The sequence below is a fragment of the Cervus canadensis genome, chromosome 8, assembly GCF_019320065.1.
Source record: "Cervus canadensis isolate Bull #8, Minnesota chromosome 8, ASM1932006v1, whole genome shotgun sequence".
Lineage (NCBI taxonomy): Eukaryota > Metazoa > Chordata > Mammalia > Artiodactyla > Cervidae > Cervus > Cervus canadensis.
The window spans coordinates 89,994,089-90,020,306 of record NC_057393.1 but is presented as its reverse complement, the minus strand read 5'-3'; the positions used below and the strand labels follow the sequence as shown (position 1 = coordinate 90,020,306).

Sequence of the window (26,218 nt, the reverse complement as noted above, 5' to 3'; positions counted from 1 at the left end):
ATAGGTGGGCTCCAGTTGAGGCATTTACAGTCAGCCTCCTGTTTGCCCTCTGAAATGGAAGTAACAACAGAAAGAGGGTAAATAGCCAGTGTTTGTCTCTTATAAACACTTTAATAGTCATGGCAAGGACAAAGAGGGACAAAATCCTGCTCTAGTGAAGGATTAAGAGATCTCCCCTCCCCCTACCCCCTTTTGGGACAAGGGAAACACTACACGTTGCAGAAAGGCTCCTTGTGGGTCAAAAGTCCTGTGAAAATGCCAGACCATAATGAGTCTTGCTTCTCCCAGAAGCCTCCACTTCGAGATCCATCTTAGCTGAGGGGTGTGTGCACACCAGGGGAGAGTCCCAGGATAGGTCAGATGTGAAAAAAGAAACCAGAAAATTGGCAGAAAGGAAGACAAAGACCCAGAAGAACTGGCCTATGTAAATGACTTAACCACCTCTTTATTGTGCTCCTTCTCACTAGGGGGGCGCCCATAACCTTTCTCTCCAGGTGTGTATCTCTGTCTTGCTTCTGTCTTAACTAAACCAGCTGTTTCTCCGTGTTCTTTCCCACGTGTTGCTGTGCCGCGTCTCTAATAATAAACCTTGTACCTGCAGTTACAGTTTCTGCCTCCATGATAAATGCATTTTTCACTGGGGGCAAAGATCCAGGGAAAATTAGCTTCTAACCTCTAGCCCTTGCTGGCCTGGTGGCTAGGATTCCTGGTTTTCGTTCAGGCTATCCAGGTTCAGTTCCTGGGCAGGGAATTAGATCTCACTTCATGCCACCACTCACTGCTGCCTCACTGAGATCAATTCAATTTTTATCACCATTTAATCTACATCATATGCATTTTTGCAACTAATTTGTAACTTATAGAAAAAAGACTTCTTAGGTATTAATATACTGGTATTTCCAAAAGGGGGAAATACTTCTTCTCTAAAGCTTCATTAAGAAAATTTGAACTTAAGAAAATATGTTTTGATGTAGCAGATTTATTATTTTATCTTTACAAACCAGCCTTTGTTAAATACTTAACTGCTAGTAACTGTTCAGGCTTCCCTGGTGGCTCAGCTGGTAAAGAATCCACCTGCAATGCAGGAGACCTGGGTTCGATCCCTGGGTTGGACAGATCCCCTTGAGAAGGGAACGGCTACCCAGTCTAGTATTCTGGCCTGGAGAATTCCATGGACTGTATAGTCCATGCGTTCGCAGAGTCAGACACGACTGAGCGACTTTCACTATTCATTAATAACTGTTCAGCCTGAAATAAGAACTTTCAAAAATCTTTGGACACAGATGCTCTAACTTAATTCCCCTCTGGGATAAATATTTAGCATGTGCTTTTAGGTTATATATACACAATAGGCACAGAACTCTTTTATTATGCATTTTATTTTCATATAAATTAACATCCTAGAAAAATTAAAATAGAAACACTAAATACAGTATTGCACATAGCAATCTCTGTTAAATGCCCCATTATATCATTGAAGTTCATATACACATGGAGGGACTGAAGGAGACAGGAAGATGGCAGAACAGCAACCCGAGAGCTACTACTGTGTCTGTGCACATCAACTACAGACTGAAAGGTCAGGACAGTATTTTACATAAATAGAAACATAGTTACAATTCAGATTTTCTTTTTAAGTTGCTTCCGTAATTGGTTTGCAATAGCAACAGTCTCCCCTTTATTCATACCCCAACACATATCATTTTTAAAAATCTATTAATGTTAGACAAAGCCATCACAATGCTTCAGGAGTGACTTTAAAATACTCTGAGAAAGAGTGGAGATATACTTTTTCCTTCTCAAACTAAAATAAAATCTTTTCCTAGGCTCCTTTAGATCATAAACTCTTGCATACTCATTTCATAGCTTTTGATTAACTGCCCTAACACATAAAGAAAACCCCAATCAAGTCACAATACTCAGGCAGGTGGGTTTAATGAACAAGTCCTAGGTAGATATCAATCCATCTAAAAGTTACTCTTTTTTTTTTTTTTTTTGCCAACAGCTGTCAGGTTTGGAAATTTTATGAGGATCATTTAAAAGCACTGTGTCATTTTCTTTGAGAAGGGCAATGGTAAAAGTTAGAGAGGCACAACTTTGGTTTAATTGACCTTTGCTGCAGACTGGCTTTATGTAGGTCCTAAAGGACATGGTTGATAAAGGCCCTCATTTACCTTAAAATTATGATTCCTGCCTATATTAAATGATGTATAGAAAGGGTTTTCCTTTTGCTATATTTTTTTCTATTCATTGTCTGATGAATAAAAAAAAATGATAATCTTCTTTCACAAATATATAGTTACAGAGACCAACCCTAGAGCCGGGAAAGCCTTATCTATGACATATATAAATGGTACCTCAATTTTAAAATAGAAAATTTTTTATGTAGATGTGAAACTGATACAAACAAGTCACTAGAAATAACATGTTAACCATAAATCTAAATGCAGTGAGGTGGAGTACTGGTCGTCAGGAGAGTGTTTCGCTGTGACAGGGAATATTCTCACAACAGTAAGTTGGAGGTTACTGTTTAGCATGTTCAGAATTAATGCAGATACTGCCTCTTACACATGCTGTTTTGGTCTATTGGTAAAATACCATAAACTTTTTCAAAAAGAAAAGGTGTCACATTCTCCACTGGCCTACTGCTTTTGCATTTTTATATGAATACAGTGTAGAATTCAACAATCAGTAAACTGTCTGGAAAACATAAAGATTATGCAAGAGGCCAAGAAGAAACATGATCAAAATGATGAGTTTCCTTCCTGCCCTCAGGCCGGCTGAATTCTGTGGAAGTGGCTTCAGTGACTTATTTTTGTTCTGCTTTTCATTGGTCAGGTTTTCATGCTTATTTTTGCTTTCTGAAATAAATGCACCAGGTAAGAGAAATAGTTAGAAGGAATGACTTTAAAGAATGTATGGAGTTTAGAATAGTATTTTCATTTGGATCAAATTCTTTGAGAAAAGGTTAAATATCCACAAGCTCATAAATTTAAAAAGATGTAAGTAAAATCGATTTCTCTCTTAGAATTTTCACTAATGTTTTTGAGGGGAAAAAAGGTTTAAAAACTTAGCTTCTAATCGATGTGAAAGAGTATCAGCTCACCTTTGTCATTTTCAGTCTTATGTACAAACACATAAATATGGAAATTGAACCGAGGCTTCATCTCATTCTTAATGTGATTTAATTCTCTTCTATGACTCAGATGGTAAAGAATCTGCCCACAATGTGGGAGACCTGGGTTCGGATCCCTGTGTCGGGAAGATCCCCTGGAGAATGGAATGGTGACCCATTCCAGTATTCTTGCCTGGGGAATTCCATGGATAGAGGAGCTTGGCAGGCTATAGTCCATGGTGTTGCAAAGAGCTGGATACAACTGAGTGACTAACACACTTTCATCTCATTGTTAATGTGATTTAATTCTCTTCTATCCTTATAACAGCATAACTGTGGTTAGTAAATAACTATTCCTTCTCATTCTATACATGTACTGGAAGATTTACTTTCATCAAAAAGGACATAAACCAAACCATAATATAATATTTGTTGTTCAATAAGATTTTGATACAGAGAAACAGAAGGGAAAATATCTTTTAAATGCAGATATAATTTCTAACTTTTTCTAAATAAAGCTGTTTAATTGTGGCCCAATTTGGGTTATTTGAATATCTTCCATTTACACTATATTAGATGAACTCAATTCAAAATGCTATTTTAAGGTCTAACCCAACTTTTCACTTAAAATAACACTTACTTACTCTGTAGTGCCAAGTGATAATCCCTCAAACATTCAACAAAACATAAGACAGTATCACACGGACTCATCATGTCCTCCAAACCCTTCCCTTCCTGGTGCACAACCTGGTGTTTTATTTTGAAGGGAGAAACGAGCCAAGAGGGAACAGCTTGGCTTGCTACACTTGGCTGTGGGCTGACAGCTGCTGGTAGCCCCCTGTGCAGCCTGAGCCCCTGGTCTGAGCAGAGAACAACGCTGCACCTGGCACTCCCTGTGTTAGGCCCCAAGGGTGCTCATGGGATTACGACAGCTGTGCTGTGACCCATGTATGATGAGGAGAGTGAAATGGCCCCCAACTCCACCAGAAGCCCCCCACATATATGCACCCCCTCAGTGAACCCATCTTGATGGTTAGGCTTTGAATGCTGAACACCGAGATTCTTTTAGCCTCTGGAACCTGATTACAGGCAGAAGGAAAAGGAGATTCTCTAAGTCGGATGCTCACTATTTGTTCAAACTTAAGAGGAAGATGATTAAAATGTTATTAGGTGGATTTGTATATTCTGAGAAAAGAGTGTTTAAAAGCCAGAGAAAACCACAAATCAAAAAACAGAATAAATACTTACAATTCCAGAGTCATGTCTTGGTTTTATTTTATAGAGTGACTTTCCCTTCTTTTGCCTACACACCTCTTCAGCTTCTTTTACTCTAGGTGGGGAGAAAACACATGATATAAACAAAGACTTACAAAGATCACTACAGTCCATCTATAGGAGGTGAGCAAGTATCATGAAGGATTTGATTTATTAGAGAAAGATAATACCACATACACAGGAATGTTATCTGATACTTGATTTAAAAACATAATAGAGCTAGAGGTGAATTCATCCAGTGGCTCTTAACTTGGAATCAAAGAAGGCTGAATGGAATAGGACACAAGCACATTTATATTTTTAGGCATACTAAAGGAGTCTTACACACAGGAAAATAAAGAAATACCTGTCATATTCAGGTGAGGGTGCTGAGATTGGCTCCATTACATAAATGGGGATGGCACTACTACATAAATCAGAAGCATTAATGAAAGAAGCAGTATCATATAAGAACTCATATGTTTATTTAAAATGATCTCAGATTCAGTTTCCACATTATGTTTCCCCAGGCATGGAAATCTATACAATGAATACTTGGGACAGTTTTTTTTTTTTTTTTTAATTGAGCTTCATCAAGCATGGGAACCAGGCATTTGAAAACAGAAAATAGAGACTGAGCAGTAATGTTTGAACACATCTAGGATTTCCCTTTAAACACATGCTCCAAGGAAAACAGTATTGAATTTACCAGAGGAACAGTTAAAAGAGGACATCATTGGAAGGAGACTGCACATCAAGTCTGGCCTGCGGTCTGAATGCTGGGGTAGCATCTGCTTGCTTGGCCACCTCTCAGGGAGGACATGGGCTCAAGCAAACAATACAACAACACATTAAAAAGATCATACATCATGACCAAGTGGGCTTTATCTCAGGAATGCAAGAATTCTTTAATATCCGCAAATCAATGTAACACACCACATTAACAAATTGAAAGATAAAAACCATATGATTATCTCAATAGATGCAGAAAAAGCCTTTGACAAAATTCAACATTCATTTATGATAAAAACTCTCCAGAAAGCAGGAATAGAAAGAACATATATAAAAGCTATATATGACAAACCCACAGCAAACATTATCCTTAATGGTGAATAATTGAAAGCATTTCCCCTAAAGTCAGGAACAAGGCAAGGGTGTCCACTCTCACCACTACTATTCAACACAGTTTGGAAGTGTTGGCCACAGCAATCAGAGCAGAAAAAGAAATAAAAGGAATCCAGATAGGAAAAGAAGAAGTAAAACTCTCACTGTTTGCAGACGATATGATCCTCTACATAGAAAACCCTAAAGACTCTACCAGAAAATTACTAGAGCTAATCAATGAATACAGTAATGTTGCAGGATATAAAATTAACACACAGAAATCCCTTGCATTGCTATACACTAACAATGAGGAAACAGAAAGAGAAATTAAGGAAACAATACCATTCATCATTGCAACAAAAAGAACAAAATACTTAGGAGTATATCTACCTAAAGAAATGAAAGACCTATATATAGAAAACTATAAAACACTGATGAAAGAAATCAAAGAGGACACAAACAGATGGAGAAATATACCGTGTTCATGGATTGGAAGAATCAGTATTGTCAAAATGACTATACTACGCAAAGCAATCTATAGATTCAATTCAATCCTTATCAAGCTACCAACGGTATTTTTCAGAGAACTAGAACAAATAATTTCACAATTTGTACGGAAATAAGAAAAACCTCGAATAGCCAAAGCAATCTTGAGAAAGAAGAATGGAACTGGAGGAATCAACCTGCCTGACTTCAGGCTCTACTACAAAGCCACAGTCATCAAGAGAGTATGGTACTGGCACAAAGACAGAAACATAGATCAATGGAACAAAATAGAAAGCCCAGAGATGAATCCATGCATCTATGGACACCTTATCTTTGACAAAGGAGGCAAGGATATACAATGGAAAAAACACAACCTCTTTAACAAGTGGTGCTGGGAAAACTGGTCAACCACTTGTAAAAGAATGAAACTAGAACACCTTCTAACACCATACACAAAAATAAACTCAAAATGGATTAAAGATCTAAATGTAAGACCAGAGACTATAAAACTCCTAGAAGAGAACATAGAGGAGACATAGGCATAAACTCTCTGACATAAATCACAGCAGGTATCTTATGACCCACCTCCCAGAATATTGGAAATAAAAGCAAAACTAAACAAATGGGACCTAATGAAACTTAAAAGCTTTTGCACAACAAAGGAAACTATAAGCAAGGTGAAAAGACAGCCCTCAGATTGGGAGAAAATAATAGCAAATGAAGAAACAGACAAAGGATTAATCTCAAAAATATACAAGCAACTCCTGAAGCTCAATTCCAGAAAAAATAAATGACCCAATCAAAAAATGGGCCAAAGAACTAAACAGACATTTCTCCAAAGAAGACATACAGATGGCTAACAAACACATGAAAAGATGCTCAACATCACTCATTATCAGAGAAATGCACATCAAAACCACAATGAGGTACCATTACACGCCAGTCAGGATGGCTGCTATCCAAAAGTCTACAAGCAATAAATGCTGGAGAGGGTGTGGAGAAAAGGGAACCCTCTTACACTGTTGGTGGGAATGCAAACTAGTACAGCCGCTATGGAGAACAGTGTGGAGATTCCTTAAAAAACTGGAAATAGAACTGCCATATGACCCAGCAATCCCACTCCTGGGCATACACACCGAGGAAACTAGATCTGAAAGAGACACGTGCACCCCAATGTTCATCGCAGCACTGTTTATAATAGCCAGGATATGGAAGCAACCTAGATGCCCATCAGCAGATGAATGGATAAGGAAGCTATGATACATATACACAATGGAATATTACTCAGCCATCAAAAAGAATTCATTTGAATCAGTTCTAATGAGATGGATGAAACTGGAGCCCATTATGCAGAGTGAAGTAAGCCAGAAAGATAAAGACCAATACAGTATACTAACGCATATATATGGAATCTTAAAAGATGGTAACGAGAACCCTATATGCAAAACAGAAAAAGAGACACAGATGTACAAAACAGGCTTTTGGACTCTGTGGGAGAAGGCGAGGGTGAGATGTTCTGAGAGAATAGCATTGAAACAAGTATACTATCAAGGGTGAAACAAATCACAAGCCCAGGTTGGATGCATGAGATAAGTGCTCAGGGCTGGTGCACTGGGAAGACCCAGAGGGATAGGATGGGGAGGGAGGTGGGAAGGGAGATCGGGTTGGGGAACACATGTAAATCCATGGCTGATTCATGTCAGTGTATGGCAAAAACCACTACAATATTGTAAAGTAATTAGCCTCCAACTAATGATAATAAAGAATGCAGAACAGTATCACTACTAGGACTGCCAGAGCTGCTGTGAACATCCAAAAAGTTTCACTTTAAGAGTTCTTTAGAGGGCTTCCCTGGTGATCCAGTGGCTACTCCCAAAGCAGGGGCCTGGGTTCAATCTCCGGTCAGTGAACTAGATCTCATACACTGCAAGTAAGAGCTTGCATGCCACAATTAAAGATCCCATGTGTGGCCATTAAGACCTAGTGCAGCTAAAAACAAAAAAAAAAAAGAAAAAAGGCACTAAAAGTTCTTTATAAAATGCTATAAAATTCTAGGAATGATTGCTTCTACTAAGCAAATAGTAAAAAAAATATGTGTGTTAGTTGCTCAGTTGTGTCTGACTCTTTGTGACTCCATGGACTATTGCCTTCCAAGTTCCTCTGTTCATGGAGTTCTCTAGGCAAGAATCCTGTAATAGGTTGCCATTCCCTTCTTTAGGGGGTCTTCTCAACCCAGGGACTGAACCCAGGTCTCCTGCATTGCAGGCAGATTCTTTGCCACCTGAGCCACCAGGGAAGTCCCAGAAATATGTAGACTGGAATTCTGTTAATAAAAACAGGTGTCATTAGAAAATAACCTGCTAGATTAATTTATTTTTATTATTGTGATTCTCCTTGGGAATTAAAAATAGAGTGCTTCTGGAGAAACTGACAAAGCTGTGATTTCTCTTAATAAAAGACTTCTTATGGAGATCTTGAAACCTGGTTCCTGAAAGAAATGAGTTGTAAATATATTTCTTAAGCCTGATGGCAAAGTTCCTAATGACAGAATTCATCTCCTATGCAGTTGAATGAATCCCTGTTTTTAAACAACAGAATGAAACAAATCGTTGAGTGCAGCAGCTATGAGATTACTGTTACAGCTCACGGTAAGGCACGGTGGATCAAAGTTAACTTTTTTTTTTTTTTTTTAAGCAGTTAGTGAAAATCCATTAGATCCTCTCTTAAATTTACTTGGGACTCTTTAAGGCATTTTGTAATAGTTAAAAAAAATCTACTTCACAAGTATTTAGACCACCAAAGCATCTTAATTTTCTTACTATCTTATTTTCTAAGTATCACAGAGAGCTCAGTCTAATACAAACATTTTAAGTTTTACACAGAAAACAAGTGTGGCCATTTCTACAGCAGAACTAGAGAGTATGGTCAGGATGCCTGAGTTGGCGCAGGGTTGAGGGCCCTGAAACCCAGGCAATAGTCACAGGTGTGCACAGATGCCAAGGATGCTGCCCCAGCTCAGGGTTCAGGGCAGTTGTGCCCTGAGAGGTTTCAAAGAGAAATCTTAGTTTTCCATAATTTCCTTAGAAGGGGAAATGGGGCTGAGAGCAAGGACTCATTGCCCTAGGACTCCCCACAGAGGCCGGAGCTTCCTCCACCCTACTGGTTCAGGCTCTGGATATGAATGGATGGGGCAAGTGGTTCCTGTGTCCCCAGACTCTTGGCTGCACACACGGCTGAGCTAGGAGCTGGGCCCTGGGCACCAGACGGCCGAGAAGATTCTCAAAGTCAGGTGCAGAGGAATTTCGGAAAAGCAGCTCCCGGGCCAGGTGGCTCTGTTCTAGGTCAGTCCCCGGGATGTGCTTGCTTGGAAGCAGATGTGGGCACTTGTGGGCAGCTTTTCGAGCAGGCCCATCTATCCTAAGCCTCCTAGCAAATGCTGCTCCTAAATGCCGGTTCTCTTTCAACAAAACTTTGACAAGACTTTTCCCCCACACTTTAGGCAGGAAAAAAGAACATGTCCCTGGAGGTGAGCTGGCAGAAGTAAGAGCAAAAATACTGAGGGAAGCGGGGATGGAGAGGCCCCAGTCCCCTCCTGCTCAGGCCTTCCTCTGGGCACTGGGGCTAGTCCATGAGCTCCAAGGGCGAGCCTGCTGATAACTCCCTTGCCTTCTGCCTCACCCCTCAGTCAATGATTCCTAAAATTTCTTAAACTGAGTAGGAAAAAGAAGTTCATTACATAACTAGATACTAAGTGAATATGCACAGTGGTGATAACATTTCAAATAACAAACAAAAATGACCTACGTCCAATTTGGAAAGGAGAAGGGAATAGGACCTCCTTCACAAAGGGCTTCTCTGATAGCTCAGTTGGTAAAGAATCAGCCTGCAATGCAGGAGACCCCGCTTTGATTCCTGGGTTGAGAAGACCCACTGGAGAAGGGAAAGGCAACCCACTCCAGTATTCTGGCCTGGAGAATTCCATGGACTAGTCCATGGGGTCACAAGGAGTCGGACATGACTGAGCAGTTTCAGTTCACTACAGAAAGAGAAAGCAGCCTGGCAAGCAAGGAAGAAGCCAGGGCTTGGCACTTGAGTTTAACTTCCAGTGATGATGGGGGTCTGTGGATGGTGTGCAGAGATATAACTCTTTCAAGATGATTTCTTGAAGATGATTTCTTTCTAATGTGGCTGTGCCCTTGATTAAGTGCATTCCTTAATCAGGACTTTACCTTGTTAGTCAGTCTCCCAACAGAAACAAAAGCCACAGACACACTGCTGTTGTCATGCAATTGAAAGGGAAGTGAGCCACTCCTCTAACACGGAGCAGTAATAATCCAGTCCAAGTGAGTGTCCCAGGAGCCGGGTTCAAGTGTCAGGTCGGGAGCAGAGAAGAGTCTTCCAACCACAGGCTGAGAGCAGTGTGCTCCTCCCGCACCAGCTTAGCAGAGTCACCTGGACTGTTTGGTCTAAAAAATAGTGCTTTCTTTCTAGTCTCTCTGCTGTTTGTGATGCTCTCATCACTGGAAGTGATGAGAGAAGAGTTTTCATGATCACATGTTTGTTTTTGTTCGTATTTTCTTTCTTGAGGTTGCTGACGAGAAGTTGCAGTTCTTTGAATTAGCCTACCAAAGACGTCATCTGAAAAAACAGTACTTCCTTTCATAGTTCTCTGTTGGCAGCCTATTAAGTTCAGTGAAAGTATTTTAATCCAAAAAACTGGGGAGCGGCTCTGGTCGGAGGCTGGTGGGAACAGGGGTGCGGCTCCAGGAGACAAGCAGGTATAGACGCCTAATGGACTGAGTCCCGGCCCTGCCCGCCCTTCTTTATAACCGCGATGATCACACACCCACACACCCACAAAAATCCTGAAAATGCAGTGGGAAAAATCAACCACAATGTTTCCTATGACTACAGGTGAAAAGAACTTAAGTGTTGTCAGGGACATATTTCTGAATTTGAGTTGGATTTCTGAACTTTAACGCTGACAGTCTGACTCAGCGAGAAAAGCAGCCACATCCATGCCTCCCGGGGTGACGACGCAGTTAGAACAGCTCACAGCGACTTCGACTCTTCTGACCAGACTTCACAGGAGTCTCAGAACTCTGCGGGGCCAGCCTGCAGGACCCGCCTCGGGATGCTGGGCTGGGGGGGGGGCACCTCTGTGCAGCCCACCCCACAGGCGCCACTCGGCGCGCAGACGAGAGGGGAGTCTGCTACGGAGTCAGCAAGATCCGCTCAACTCTGGGGACTATTCACAGTCCAGAGTCCAAGATTCCATGACAATGAGATAGATATGTTTTGTGCTTATGCTCTAAAAGCTGCAAATATATTCCTCTCATGAGTATAAGGCCAATAAGCAGAGACGATGTACATCAGTTTCCAGAAACTGTTATTATGGAGAAGAGGTGAGTCCTGAGAGATGGATCATTTCTTCATAAGAAAACACATTCAAGTTATCAAGTTAACCCCCTAGATTCAGGATCTCTTTGGTAACTGTCTAATGTCCTATAAATGTAGGACATTATATGGATGAGCTACCACAGGAAGAAACAGCTGTTTCTTACGTTCGGAAAGGGTGTAGGTAAGGAAGAATGGGTCCAGAGGACAAGGCTGTGCGCTTACTTCAAGGCAAAGAAAACAAAATATCACACACACACACACACACATCTCAGAATAACCTCCTGAGGTACATATTTTCATTACCCAACTTTTACCATGAAGAAGCTGAAACTTAAAATGGTCAAATTACTCACTCGTGGTCAGAGTGAGTGGCAGATCCAGCCAGACACAGACAACACCTCCTCAGCCCAAGCTGTAATCCTCCCTCTGTATGGCCTCCTCACAAGGCAAACAAACGCACAGGACGATGAAAAAACATGGCCACAAAAGTCTTCCTCTAGTTATTAACATAAACATAGTTATTTACACTTATGCATTTAAATTTATCATATATTTATTCATGATAGTAATTGATATTTATTAGTTTTATTTCTGTTTATTTAGAAGTATTTGATTCTGAAAGGCTGAATCTCCTAGAACTCTGAATATATAAAATGTGGCAGGTTAAAATAGTTTTTGATAAAAGAAAGTACCTAGAAAAATGGATGCATGTGTTTTAACAGATCCTGGAGACTCCAGGTTCAATCTCTGGGTCTCCCACATTGCAGGCAGATTCTTTACTGTCTGAGCCACTAGGGAAGCCCGATCCTGGAGAGGAGTAGTCTAACTGGACAAATTCTGAACCCTATTCAAAGAAAAGTATTAATGGAAACACAATGGGCTACAGTGTTCATTTTTGAAAAAGGAAAGCATATAAGATCATCCAGAGAAAACAAAACTACAGCCACATTTTCTTGATTCTAATATATGGGAAGAATTCTTGATGTGGCTGTCTACATAAGGGATGTGAACTGCAGTTAGTAAAAATGCAAAAATACAGAAGACAGAACCTTTTCCATTAGGCTTTTTGTTTGTTTACACAAATCCTCAATATGTTAAACAGACTAAATTTTGAGCTTTAACTCAGTGAAGGCATTTGTGAGGAGAGGCAAGTCAGCACACACCTGGAGTGTGTAGTGCCCTGGCTTTTTGGTGATGTAACCTGACAGAGGGCTACAACTCTGAGAAACCTACAAGGACAGTGAGCGCATTCCCCTGTTACCTCAGATCACAGTGGCCTTACCCAAATGGCAGCCAGTAGGTGCTTAGAGTCTCTAACAAGTGTTGAAAATGCTGACATTCTGTGCTGCTGAACACGGGAGATGCATCTATTTTAGAGACTAGATGATTAAACAGTGAGGTTCACACTCCATTGTGTAAATAAGACCCTGAATTATATTCTATTAAACCAGAGCATCTTCTCCTGTTCTTTCATAAGAAATTTACTACAGTATCAGAAAGTTGAGAAATCTGGAATATGCCATTTAGAACTTTTAAAAATGCTTGGATGATACATTTTAAACATTCACTGAAAATAGGAATATTTGTATTCATAAACATGTTGGGACTTTAAAGCCCTGATAACATAGTTTGCGTGGTTAATTTAAAATCTCTCGGGACTTCCCTGGTGATCCAGTGGTTAGGAATCTGCCTGTCAACGCAGGGGACATGGTTGGATCCTTGCTTTGGGAAGATACTACATGCCAATGAGCAACTAAGCCCATGCACCACAACTACTGAGTCCGCAGGCTCTAGAGCCTGCGAGCTACAACTACTAAAGCCTGCGCACCCTGGAGCCTGTGCTCTGCATGAGAAGCCACTGTACCACAGAAGAGTAGCACCCACTCACTACAACTAGAGAAAGACTTCGCACAGTAAGCAAGACCCTGGGCAGCCCCACACCCCCAAAAAAACTACTTATTAAAAATAAAAAAGAGCTTGCTTTTCTCATGGCTTTTGTGGTGTCGTCATTCAGTCGCTCAGTCATGCCCGACTCTGTGACCCCATGGACTTCAGCACACCAGCCTTCCATGTTCTTCACCATCTCCCAGAGTTCGCTCAAATTCATGTCCATTGAGTCAGGGATGCCATCCAGCTATCTCATCCTCTGTTGTCTCCTTCTCCTCCTGCCTTCAGTCTTCCCCAGCGTCAGGGTCTCTTCCAATGAGTTGGCTCTTCACAGTAGGTTGCCAAAGTATTGGAGCTTCAGCTCCAACATCAGTCCTTCCAATGAATATTCAGGGTTGATTTCCTTTAGGATTGACTGGTTTGATCTTATGTCCAAGGTACTCTCAAGAGTCTTCTCTAGCACCACAGTTTGAAAGCATTAATTCTTCCATGCTCAGCCTTCTTTATGGTCCAACTCTCACATCCATACATGACTACTAGAAAAACCATAGCTTTGACTATACGGACTTTTGCCGGCAAAGTGACGTCTCTGCTTTTTAATATACTGTCTACGTTTGTCATAGCTTTTCTTCCAATGAGCAAGCGTCTTTTAATTTCATGTCTGCAGTCACCATCTGCATTGATTTTTGAAGCCCAAGAAAATTGGAATTCTCCAGGCAAGAATACTGGAGTGAGTAGCCACTCCCTTCTCCAGGAGATCTTCCCAACCCAGGGATGGAACCCAGGTCTCCTGCATTGCATGCAGATTCTTTACTGTCTGAGCCACCAGGGAAGCCCCCAAGGACTATTAGACACAGACGCAGACTATAGACTATTAGACTATAGACACAGAGAGTTGATCACGTTTCCTCCCGTGACACTCAAAAGAGAGTACAGCAGAGCTATTTATACCACAATGGTTTGGAATTATGTGCGAGAAAGATGCGGGAGATACAAGGCAGGAGTGCATCTAGGAAAGATACATGTGAAGGGAGAACAAAGCCACATTTTTTTCCTCTACTGGATTATTGCTTTCAGGCTAAAAATATGCTGCTGATTCCTCTATAAAAAGAAATCCTTCACTCCTTCCCCCTCCAGCAACACTTCTCTGCTGACCTCCGAGTGTACTGGCTCCTCCAGAAAGCTGCCCATCATCCTCTTCTCCTGCGCCCATCTGACCAGGCATCTGTCACTGACTACCTGATGTTGCCTGCCCTTGTGCAGACGCCGATTCTTTCTTCTGTGAGCACCACAGCATGCCACATGGCCCTGGTGTGCACCCTTCTTCTGGAAGCCTCTTCCACGTGTCCCACCAGGCTCCACGATCTGGCCCAGCACCCCTCCGTGCGGTCGTCTTCCACCCCTTTCCCCCTGCTCACTCTGTTCAGGATGCTCACTGCATCTGCCTCCCTCAGGCTTTGCACTTGCCACTCTCCCTGGCTGGAATGTTCTCTCTCCATAGCCCCTGCGTTATTCCTTCACTTCCTTCAAGTCCCTGCTTACCCATCACTTCTCACAGAATACTGTCTGACAGGCCCACATATACTGCCGTACCTCCTTCAACTCCCTCTTCCCTTTCCCCTGAGTCCCCAGAGGATAGGGCAGGCCGCTTTCCTCACTGAGCACTAACACAGGACACCTTTACTCCCCTCTGAGCCTTAGTTTTCATGTTGTCACGTGTAACCTCTGGACAACACGATGGCGCACGCTGAGAGAGTGCCCCCTGCCCTGTGAGTGAACGCAGAGTGGCCAGGGCTGGTGGGGGAGGTGGAGAGGAAGCTGGTGGATTATCAGAGAATGCCAACATTGCTCAGTAAGATAAAACAGCAGATGAAACTGATTAAAGTTTTCAAACTTAGAAAGATACTCAAAGTATCGGGGATCCTGGGTGTTTTATTCCTGATTTTAATAAACAAACAAAACACCCAGAAGCAAAATAAATCAAAATAGAATGAAATAAAATACAGTGCTCATGGGCTTCATGTAAGACAACATTCAGAAAGAGCAAGCATGAGTGGGTGCAGTCACCATGGAGAACAGTATGGAGGTTCCTCAGAAAAACAGAGCTACCAGAAGATCCAGCAATCCCACTCCTGGGCATAGATTCAGGGAAAACTGTAATTCAAAAAGATGCACGCACCCCAATGTGCACCCCAACAGCAGCACCACTTACAGCAGTCCAGACACGGAGACAACCTGAATGCCCGCAGACAGATGGACGGGTAAAGATGTGGTGCGTAGACATTCAGTACAGGGAGCTTTACCATTCTCCAGGTCCATCTAGGAGCATGGCTCACAGGCAGATAGATGGGTAAAGATGTGGTACATATACATTCAATACAATGGGGTTTCACCATTCTCTAGGTCCACCTAGGAACATGCATGAGTGAGTCCAGGAATGGCTAAATTCATACTAAGTGAAGTAACTCAGATGGAGAAAGACAAATATCATATGATATCACTTATATGTGGAATCTAAAATAAGACACAAATGAACTTATATATGGAACAGAAATTGATTTACGTAGAGAACAAACTCGTGGTTGCCAAGAAGGAGGGGGCTGGAGGAGGGATGGAGTGGGAGGTTGGAACTAGCAGATGCAAACTATTATATATAGAATGGATAAACAACATGGTCCTACCGTATAGCACAGAGAACTGTATAGCACTGAGAATATATATCTCAGGATATATATTCAATATCCTGAGATAAATCATAATGGAAAAGAATATATATATATATATGACTGAATTACTTTGCTGTACAGCAGAAATTAATACATTATAAATCAATTATACTTCAATTAAAAATTTAAAAAATAAAAAAGAGGAAGCAGACAAAAGCATCCAAATTTGAGTTTCATATGGAATTACAATATGCAGATAAGAAATATTATGCATGTATAATAACTTTGACGACGATGATGACAACCATGGTGTCAATGTTCTAAAGGTCCTTTTAAGGAGGAACAACTTTTAAGGAGGAACAAGAGCTTTCCACAGAAATTTAGGAGCCTAGACTGGAGGACACTTATTTGCCATGATGGCTGTTCACCTGGACAGCTGAATAGACTAGAAATGCCCGTGTCCAAGGCCATGCTGCGCTTCCACGGTCAGTTCCACAGCACCAGGATGGCCAGTCCTCACTGAGGGCCTACTGGCTAGGAAGCACCATATAAAAGGTCTGTCGTTGCCTCAAGAAATGTTTGCTTTCTTCACAAGGGCTCAGACTACCTCTCCTGACCTAGCAGTTGCCCAGGGTTCACGCTTCTAAGCCTGTTTATAATGAGTAGACACAAAGAGCTTGAGCAGCGACCTGGTCAGGGACCCATGGGGAGGGGTCCTAAGTGAAGATTCAGATGCCAGGCAAGGGCGCAGTGGGCGGTAGATGGGGACATTCTGGTGAGAGGGTGGAGGCCCAAGAAAACAGAAGTGAGAGATGGGGCTTTACCCCAGAGCAAAGGCAAACACATTTCTTCCCCCTTTTATTTATTTTAACCATTATCATAGCCACTCTTTGTTCCTAAGGATTTATCTCTTCTCCATTAGAACTACAGATTGAGAAAACTTGGACAATCTGACTCCTCTCATGGAGATTAAATTTGAAAAAGTGTATTTGGAATAGATGAGTCATTTCAGATCACATACACACATATTACCTATTTTGTGTGTGTGTGTGTTTTAACATGACTTAAGATTTCCTGAATCTGAAGTTTATACAGAGAAATACTGCTCATTTCATCACTACAGAGTCATTATTTAAATAGATGGAGATCTTTTAAATTTTGGAATGAACTCTGCTACTTGTTTTCCTATAAATGTGTGCCGGCAGATTTATCTCTCAAATTTTGATTTGGCTCATTTAGTCATATTAGTAGTTGAAAGACTTGGTTCCCTTGAGTGTATCTCCTGAGCACAGGGGAAATGGCCAGGAGTGGACCAGGCAGGAAGAAAAGTAACCAACATATGATTTCAAAACTGTGACCAACCTGAACAGATTGCTGAGGGCAGGTGGGATGTTCAATTGTGGTCCACGACTAGGCCTAGTGGCTAATGTGAGAAATTCTATTTACTTGCTTTTTTAAAAAATAACTTTATTAAGATATCATTAACATATTATTAAATGTCCACTTAAAGTGGACAGCTCACAGGACTGAACGGGGAGTTCTCTGGTAGCCTAGTGGTTAGGACTCAGCAGTTTCACAGTTGACGGATGGGGAAGGATGAGGGGACTAAGACCCCACAAGCCGCATGATGTGGCCAAAAAAACAAACAAATAACAAAACAAACAACAGGAAAACCCATACCCACACCCCACAAGCCTGTGCAGCTGTCTATTCTTAGAACATTCCACCCACCAAAGGAATCTTGTCAGAGGTCAATTCCCATTCCCTTCTGCCCTCAGCCCTCAACAAGGGCTAATCTACTTCCAGATCCTATATAAAGACTTGCTGATTTTGGGGTGTTTCATATAAATCAAATCACACCATACAGTCTTCTTCTGTGACCATCTTCTTTCACTTAGCACAGCGTTTTGAAGACTTACCATTTTATAGCATATATCAGCGCTTCATGTCTTTTCATCGTCGAGTGCTGTTCCATTGTAAGGATGTGCTGTATTTTATCTATCCATTCATCTGCTGATAGACATTTGAGTTTGTTTCCCACGTTCAGATGTTATGAGTAACACTGCTGTGTGTCCTCTTCCTCGGATCCCAGGAGGGAGCTGTGGACCTCATGGCAACTCTAGGCTGATCTTTTAAAAAATATTTTGGCTATGTCCTTCCAGCATGTGAGAGTCACAGGCATTCAAAATTGAGTTTGATGTCTTATAACAGTTGCTTCTTAAGTGTTAATCAGACTTCAGCAGGCAAAACCAGTGAGTTAACTGTTCTTTGTCAAATAGAATGACCCAGCATGACTGGGTCTAATGCTGCCATCAGCTTCAAATCTGTTGTAGAGACTAACACCTATGTCTTGGAGATGATCCTGCCCACCGCCATCTCTCACAACTAGTTTCTGAATACCCCTTACTGACCCCATGATCCCAAACTTTTTAAATTTTATTTTTAACTGGGGGATAATTGCTTTACAATGTTGTGTTGGTTTCTGCCACAGAACAATGTCAATCAGCTACAAGTGCACACATATCCCCTCCTTCTTGAACTCTCTCCCACCCCCTACTCCATCCCACCTCTCCAGGGCGTCACAGAGCACTGGATTGAGCCCCCTGTGTTAGACAGCAGCTTCCCACTAGCTATCTGTTTTACATATGATTTACATGCATGTGTTTCAATGCTACTCTCTCAACGCTTCCCATGTCTCTCAGCTCCCCACTGCTCTGCCATGTCTGAGTGTGCAGTGCCAAGCAGACAGGAAGAAGAATGTTTGGCCAGTGGGCTCCTCTGCTTGGGGGGCTCAGAGCCAGTCAGGAAGATGTCACAAGGGGGTGACTGGCAGGGCCCCTGACTTCCTACATTTTTCACTATCTAAAAAATCCAGGCTCCAGTGAAGTCCACACAAACCTAAGAATTTAGTTTTAGACCAGTCTGGCCCTCCTCTTCCCACAGGTTATAACCATCACATTGAAAGGCTCCTAAAGAAATCTAAAATGATCCCCACAATAATAGCTTGCTGGTAAAGGAATGGCTTACTTTAGGAATTATTTTCAGTTCACTGTTGTTTAGTCGCTAGGTCGTGTCCAGTTCTTTTGTGACCCCATGGACTGTAGACTGCCCGGCTCCTCTATCCATGGGATTTCCCAGGCACTGATACTGGATTGGGTTGCCATGTCCTCCTCCCCAGGGTATCTTCCCAACCCAGGGATTGAAACTGTGTCTCCTGCATTGGCAGGGGTGTTCTTTACCACTGAGCCACCAAGGAAGCCTATTTTCAGCTTTTATAAACTCCATAATGTTATTTCTAATGAGTAATTTTTAAATATCTTTACTCCATGAACCATATTTTTATCCAAATATGTTTTACTACAAACTTTGCTAATACATCAAAAGAACCTTTTAGCAAATGTTAAAGAGAATTTAATAATTGCTCGGATACCTTCATAAGTCTCTTCACCAGAAATGTTTAAATCCTTTTTCAAAGCAAAAAATGTCTGTGGACAAGCTGTTTCTTGACTCTTGGCCCTGACTATCTGTTAGAAGCTCAAACTAGAGACTTTCAGGGTGAGTTTTTTCCATTTTTGAACATGAGGCTTTGAGAAAGGATTTTCCCAAAATTTAAAAATATCTCTTGAAACATGATAAGATAAAGAAGCAAGTGCAATGACTTTTTTTTCAATCTGACCTTTGCCTTAGAGTTTTACATCATTTTTGGAGAACTAAGTTTTAGAAAAAACATTCTCTGACATCCACAGTTTCAGATCTTTTCTTAGCCATGGCTTTTTGTAAATCATTTTAGGAGAAAGAAAGGGGCAAGTCTGCTTTCCTGATCTCTAAAATCTGATTAACATAAGCTTGTCATGATGCAGCTGAGACTTAAGACTTTTCTGACCACCAAAGTTGCTCCAGTCAGGAACTCAAGATAACGTGTGTGCAGAAGGTCCACTTCCTGCCACCTCTTGTTGCCTCTCCTGGTCCAGATCATCACACCTTTCACCTGGGCCACCTCAGTGACTCCCAACTCATTTCTCAATACCATGGTCCCCCATCTCCTACCCACTTGGCCCAACAGTCTCTTCTGTGCGTGAATCGCATTAGGGCATTCCCTTTCAAAAGCCCTGCGAGACCTTTTACTCTACCCACGATAAAAGTCAGTCTTTCTGCATAACTGCAAGGGCCTGAATGGTCAGGCCCCTGCCTGTTCCCTCAGATTCATCTCATGACCTGGAGAGCAGTCAGTCTTTTCTGTCAGGCTCTGTGACCTTCCCACACCTCTGCCAGCCAGGCTCACCATCCTGCCCCTCACCAGCCTCAAGTTCTTTAGGTGTCAGCATAAATGTTGCCTCTTCAGAAAGGCCTCCTCTGACCACACTTTCTAAGTGAAACTCTTCTGCTTTTCATTCTGCAAAATTGGTTCACTCTTTACTTTCCTCATAGTGCTAATTTCAAGCTATAATTTAAAAATGTGTGTGTTCACTTTTTTATTGTCTGCCTCTCTCACTAGAGGGTAAGATATACATGGACAGGAAATTTGCCGAGCACACAGCAGGATGTAAATATTTGCTGAATTAATAAATTCATGAATTTAATAGCCTATTATATCTTAATGCATATGAATTACCCCTTTAATGAGCGTCCGTCATATTCCTTACACATTCCCAGGCTCCACTGGCCACTGTTCTGTCTTGTCATTTTCCAGCCAAGGCGTCTGCTACAGGGATCAGAACTAGGAGAAAGGTTTCTTTATGGGTCATTTCTCTAGAAGCTGACGCCTGAATTAAAGGGGTAAGTGGTTGGCCAACTTCACGAACTGCTCCATATGACAGTGCTGCGTGGAGGTGTAAGAGGCAGCCCCACTTAGGTGTGCAACGAACACATGATTACAGAACAGGAAGTCTGTCTCTTTAGCTCAACTTTATTTTTCATTGCTTTGAAAATGGTTGCTTCCTTCTACTCTGATGACATCCCATTTCAGCCTGAACACACAGCTCACATGCATACAAATGATGGAAGAGGAATGTTAGCAGTGCATGAGGCACCTTCAGTTTAATGTGCAATACCCTAAGGCGGGGAACACAGACACTTTTCCTCCAAAAACAGACCACGGGGGCTGAGACCAGATCCGACTGCGCCTCGCCTGTGCAGTGGGAGGAGTAGCTGCCCTTTCTCCTGGTTCCTCAGAATAAATTAAACCAGAAAATTCAGTTAGACAGCACTTTAAGCACAACCCTTACTAATGCGATCACTGATTTAGTAAATTAAAATGTCTCAAGCTGACCACAAATGAAATGGTGACAGGCCTCACTGCATGACGGGGCTTGAGGCCTGGCTCCTGGAGATTGGTCTCCTTGTCTAGGACACTCTCACCCACAGGACCACCTGGTACGCTCCTAAACAGATCTGCGTCAACAGAATTCTGGAGGAACTGATCCCCCCTTGTTGCTTTCCCTGACCATCACACTGTACCAGGGCTAGGCTGTCAGCTCCAGAGACTCAGGGTCGCCATCAAATGACTGAGGGTCTCCTGGGCCTGGAAACTCAACATGGAAGGAGACGATGACCACACGTCACACAACTGGACTCTGCCTAAAAACCGAGCCTGGGTATAACAGAGCATTTGCCAGCAATGAAGCTGTCTTGGGCACAACTGTCTCCCTCAGGACCATGGTCCCTCCATCACTGCAGAAAAGCATGTGTCAACAGAGGGGATATATTATACACACACACACACACACACACACACACACACACACATATAGCTGGTTCACTTTGCTGTATAGCAGAAACTAACACAACCTTGCACAGTAACTATACGCCAATACAAATTTTTTTTAATACAAAAAAAAGAAAGAAAGAAAGAAAAGCACTAGTGCCTCCTTCACCCTGTCCTAAGTCACCTAGCTCCTATCCCCTGAGCTCCCTGGGCCTCCCGAGAGGTCGGGGATGCTGGCAGCCCCCTGGAGATGAGCTGGGGTCCCTGGGTCCTCACACGCAGACAGTGTGCTTGGGCAGCACTCATGTCAGTCTGTTCCCATCCTCTGGATAGAGTCAAGCTGACATTTAAAAAAATTTTTTTTCATATTTTGTGTTGCTCAATGAGTCCAGATTTCTCTGGAGATGGACCTCTAATTAATAAGTGTACAAACCTAGTTCCACATACATGAAAAAAAATTTTTTTTTCTGACTCAAGACAAAACCAATGGGTCTGCTGTCTAAAGCATCAAAAGAGGAGTAGAGCATGATTTAAAACCAAGAAAGGACAGGTCACTTCAGCATCTTCAAACAAAAGTTCATCCTTGGACTCAGAATCAAGACATTTTACCAACCAAGAAGGCAACTGCACCACAATAATGGCTTGTATTTACAGATATGTTCTTAACATGCCTTGTCAGAATGTCACATGACCTTGTGGGTCATCATAATCAGGAGGTCATTTATATTAAATGATGAACAACAGCCACTGAATACTGATCACAGAGACACTGCCCTACATACTCTAATATAGCACCTTGTTCAGTTATCGTCTCTCTGCAGGACAGCTATTACTGTCTCCACTTTGCTAACTTTGAAGCCATGTGTGTCTAGCGCTCAAGCCAGCAAACATGTGTGCATGCTAAGTCACTTCAGTTGTGTCCGACTCTTTAAGACCCCATGGACTGTAGCCCACCAGGCTCCTGTCCAAGGGATTCTCCAGGCCAGAATACTGGAGTGGGTTCCCATGCCCTTTTCCACAGGATCTAGCTGACGCAGGGATCAAACACGAGTCTCTTCCATCTCCTGCCTTGGAGGTGGATTCTTTACCTCTAGCACTTACCTGAAAAGCCAATAAAAACTTTGGTCTGGAAATGCTTGTGTTTTCCACACCCCATTGATTAGAAAGACAGCAGACCTTTTCCCCATAGACTAGAAACTCACCGTTTCAAGAAATAAATCTATTAAATCATGTAAGTCATCAGAAAAAGCCAAAAGTACACTACTACCACTCCATACTCGAACAACAATTAGTAATGGTTTTTATAGAGTATTTACAGCCTTAAACTACTATTCAATGTATACATTACAAATTAGAGAAAGGAAAACTTGATCAGAAAGGAAAATTTCAGCTATGCTATTAAAGCATCTCTTGAGTTTAAGACGTGCTAAGACATTCCGGTAATTACACAGGTTATTTTTAAAGGCTTAATAAGTACCACAGCTGTGGTACATATACACCATGGAATATTACTCAGCCATTAAAAAGAATTCATTTGAATCAGTTCTAATGAGATGGATGAAACTGGAGCCCATTATACAGAGTGAAGTAAGCCAGAAAGATAAAGACCAATACAGTATACTAACGCATATGTATGGAATTTAGAAAGATGGTAACGATAACCCTATATGCAAAACAGAAAAAGAGACACAGATGTACAGAACAGACTTTTGGACTCTGTGGGAGAAGGCAAGGGTGGGATGTTTTGAGAGAAGAGCATCGAAACATGAATACTATCAAGGGTGAAACAGATCACCAGCCCAGGTTGGATGCATGAGACAAGTGCTTGGGGCTGGTACAGTGGGAAGACCCAGAGGGATGGGGTGGGGAGGGAGGTGGGAGGGGGGATTGGGATGGGGAATACGTGCAAATCTATGGCTGATTCATGTCAATGTATGACAAAAACCACTACAATATTGTAAAGTAATTAGCCTCCAACTAATAAAAATAAATGGAAAAAAAAATAAAGGCTTAATAAATTAGGGCTAGTAGATTATCATTTACTTGCTCCTCCCTAACTCCAGTGACAGTGCCAAGAAGGGAGCTGTCACTCACGGCAATCCTCTCTGGCTGCAGGACTGCTGAACCAACTACAGTCCCCATAGAACCAACCTTTGGCCACTGTGGCTGATCCAAAGATGAATACGACTCATCTGGAATCCCTCTCTGGGATTTTTCTAGAAGCTCGAGAATGCCCTCTCCTCCTGAGTTGGGAGAATGTGAGCCCAGCTGGACTGATGGCCAGGGGTTCACCCTTAAAGAAACAGCCTGGCCTGGAAATTGTGCTAAAGCACAGAGCGAGTTGGAGGGAGGGAGCTGAAAGGCGAGAGAAGGCAAGAGTGCAGATGAGAGAGAGAAAGAGAGGAGAAGAGGGAGGACGGGAGGAGGAGAGGACACTGAAAAGACAGGTGGAGGGTGGCACGTACAGACACACGTGACCAACGCCCCCACCCAACCCCAGGCTGCGGTTGGCATTTCTGCAGTGAGGTACCCACAGACACCTTCTGTCCTGTCCTCCGGAGGGCAAAGGAGTGCTCTCAACTGCCCCTGCTCCTCCTCAGTCCTCTGTTAAGAGCAAGCAAGCAGTGTGCGGTGGACAGCACCCGTCACCTGCCTGTGAACATCACTACCGAGATGAAATGAAGTCACCTCCAGCGAGCCAAAAAGCCCACTGGATTTCTTTAAGCACAGGAGGAAGTATAAAAAGTATAAAGTATAAAAGTATAAAAAAAGTATGAGATAGTCAGCAAGCATGCCCAATGCCTAAGATCTCATAAAGAGTGGACTGTTGTCAACAGTGTTACCTGGAAACCCAGCTCTATCTCAGGGACAAGGCCTTCGCCATTCCTGACAATGAATGACTTGCTCCGGGCCAACATCATCTCCGTGGGAGCCACTCAGCACTTCTGGACAGGCCACGTGGTAAAGAGAGCTCGGATGAGAGACCGCCTGCGATCTCATGCCAGGCCCTTAGCTAAGAACCCCTCGCTCACTTATGTGCCCTCAGGCCCTCGCCACTCCTGCTCTGTCCGTGCCTACCTCATGCCATTTCCACTCTGTCGGTATTGAGGTAGGAGATAGCGGGCCTCTGGGCCGGACACCTGGTATTTGTCAAGTGGAGTAAAATTCAAGCTTTGTTCTCACCCAGATGCTCCAAGGACAAAGCTAGTGGTAAAAGCTGAGTTCTGCTAACGCAAAGAGAAAAGGTGCCCACTCCTGAGGTCAAGGAAGACTTCCCTGTCTGCACATGTTCAGGAAGTCTTCTCTGGGGTTGAAAAGGGAAGGGACCCCACCCCATAAGAAGTGTGCACCCATAGGCCTCTATGAAGAAAGTTGCACACACATCTTTGGGAAGGTGCGTGGACCAGTCAGGTGTGAAGAAAGAAACAAGGTAATTGGCCAAAGGTAAACAAAGACCTAGCAGGGCTGTCCCGTATAAGTGACTTAAATCACGTCCAGACTGTGTTCCTCCTCACTCACTCCACACTCCTCTCCAGGTGTGTCTCTCTCTCTGCCCTCCTTCTGAGCTGGATGAACAAACTGTTCTCCTGTGTGCTCTCCCATACGTTGTGCTATGTATCTAATCATAAATGTTGGACCTGCTTTTACAGTTGTTGCCTCCTTGACACAGTCTTGCTTACAAACAGGGCAAGAGTCCGGGCCACTTCTGCATCTCGCCTCTAGTCCCTGGTAGTCTAGTGGCTAGGACTCTTGGTTTTCATCCAGGTTCCCCAGGTTTAATTCCTGGCCAGGGAACTAGGATCTCTCCCTCTGAGATCAGCATCATCCCAGCTGCTGTGCAAAGTGAAACACTGGTCTTTCCATATTGTTTCCCAGTGTGACTGAGCCCCAGGCCCTTCCCAGGCTTAGGTCAGAGCTGAAAGGAGGCATGCGTGGAAGCAGTGAGCACCAGGAAGGGAGGCTGTCTGCGACATGCCAAAGTTCAAAACAGTTTCCTCCTCACCATTTTCCAAACCCAGCAAGCCTTGCTCGGTGAAAAGCTGGAAACATCCATGTCTGAACAGTGGTCCAGACAGGCCCATGTTCACTCAGTTCTCTCTCCTGCCTCACCAGCCTGGACTCTTGGCAAAGGTCCTTTATATTAACCTGGGTGATGCATCTTGAGGTAGAACAAGTTCACTATCTACAAGTAGATGTTTACAGTGTTTCCCTTCCTTTCAGACTGCTCTCTTTCCATCCACTGGTCACTGAGGCAGACTTCCTGCTCTGATGGAGTCACGGGCTCTAGGTAGGTAATTCTATTAGTGAGAAGAGTCCACATGCTCAGCAAGTGTCAGCAAGTAATTTCACCTGATTTAAAGACCGATCAAAATCTACTTACAAGTGAAAACTAGGTGAGCCAGCATGGTTTCGTATATAAGCAAGACCAAAATGAAGACGATATGAAAAACAATTGTGGAACTTTGTAGTATGATGAATAAAGTCCCTTAAGAGGTACGTTTTCTAAAGCAAAGTCCTTGTTAGGGTCAGGATGTGGGAAGTGCACTAATAGGCTCAGGATTAGGGTTTGGTTTCCCTTTCATTCTCCCTTCATGTCTCCCA

At 42.7% G+C, this 26,218-nt stretch overlaps 1 protein-coding gene and 1 non-coding gene across 2 annotated transcripts in view; one reads left to right on the top strand and one right to left on the bottom strand.

Annotated features, from left to right (window-relative positions):
* Positions 1–1,361: 1,361 nt before the first annotated feature.
* LOC122446681 (formin-2-like) overlaps positions 1,362–26,218 on the bottom strand; it is a 336,772-nt gene continuing 311,915 nt past the window's right edge. The window contains 2 exon segments of the mRNA XM_043477163.1: positions 1,362–2,861; positions 4,364–4,445. Coding sequence (XP_043333098.1) covers positions 2,835–2,861; positions 4,364–4,445 — 109 coding nt within the window. The 3' untranslated portion in view covers positions 1,362–2,834.
* TRNAE-UUC lies at positions 25,340–25,411 on the top strand. Its single transcript has one exon. It is a non-coding gene; the product is annotated as a tRNA-Glu (tRNA).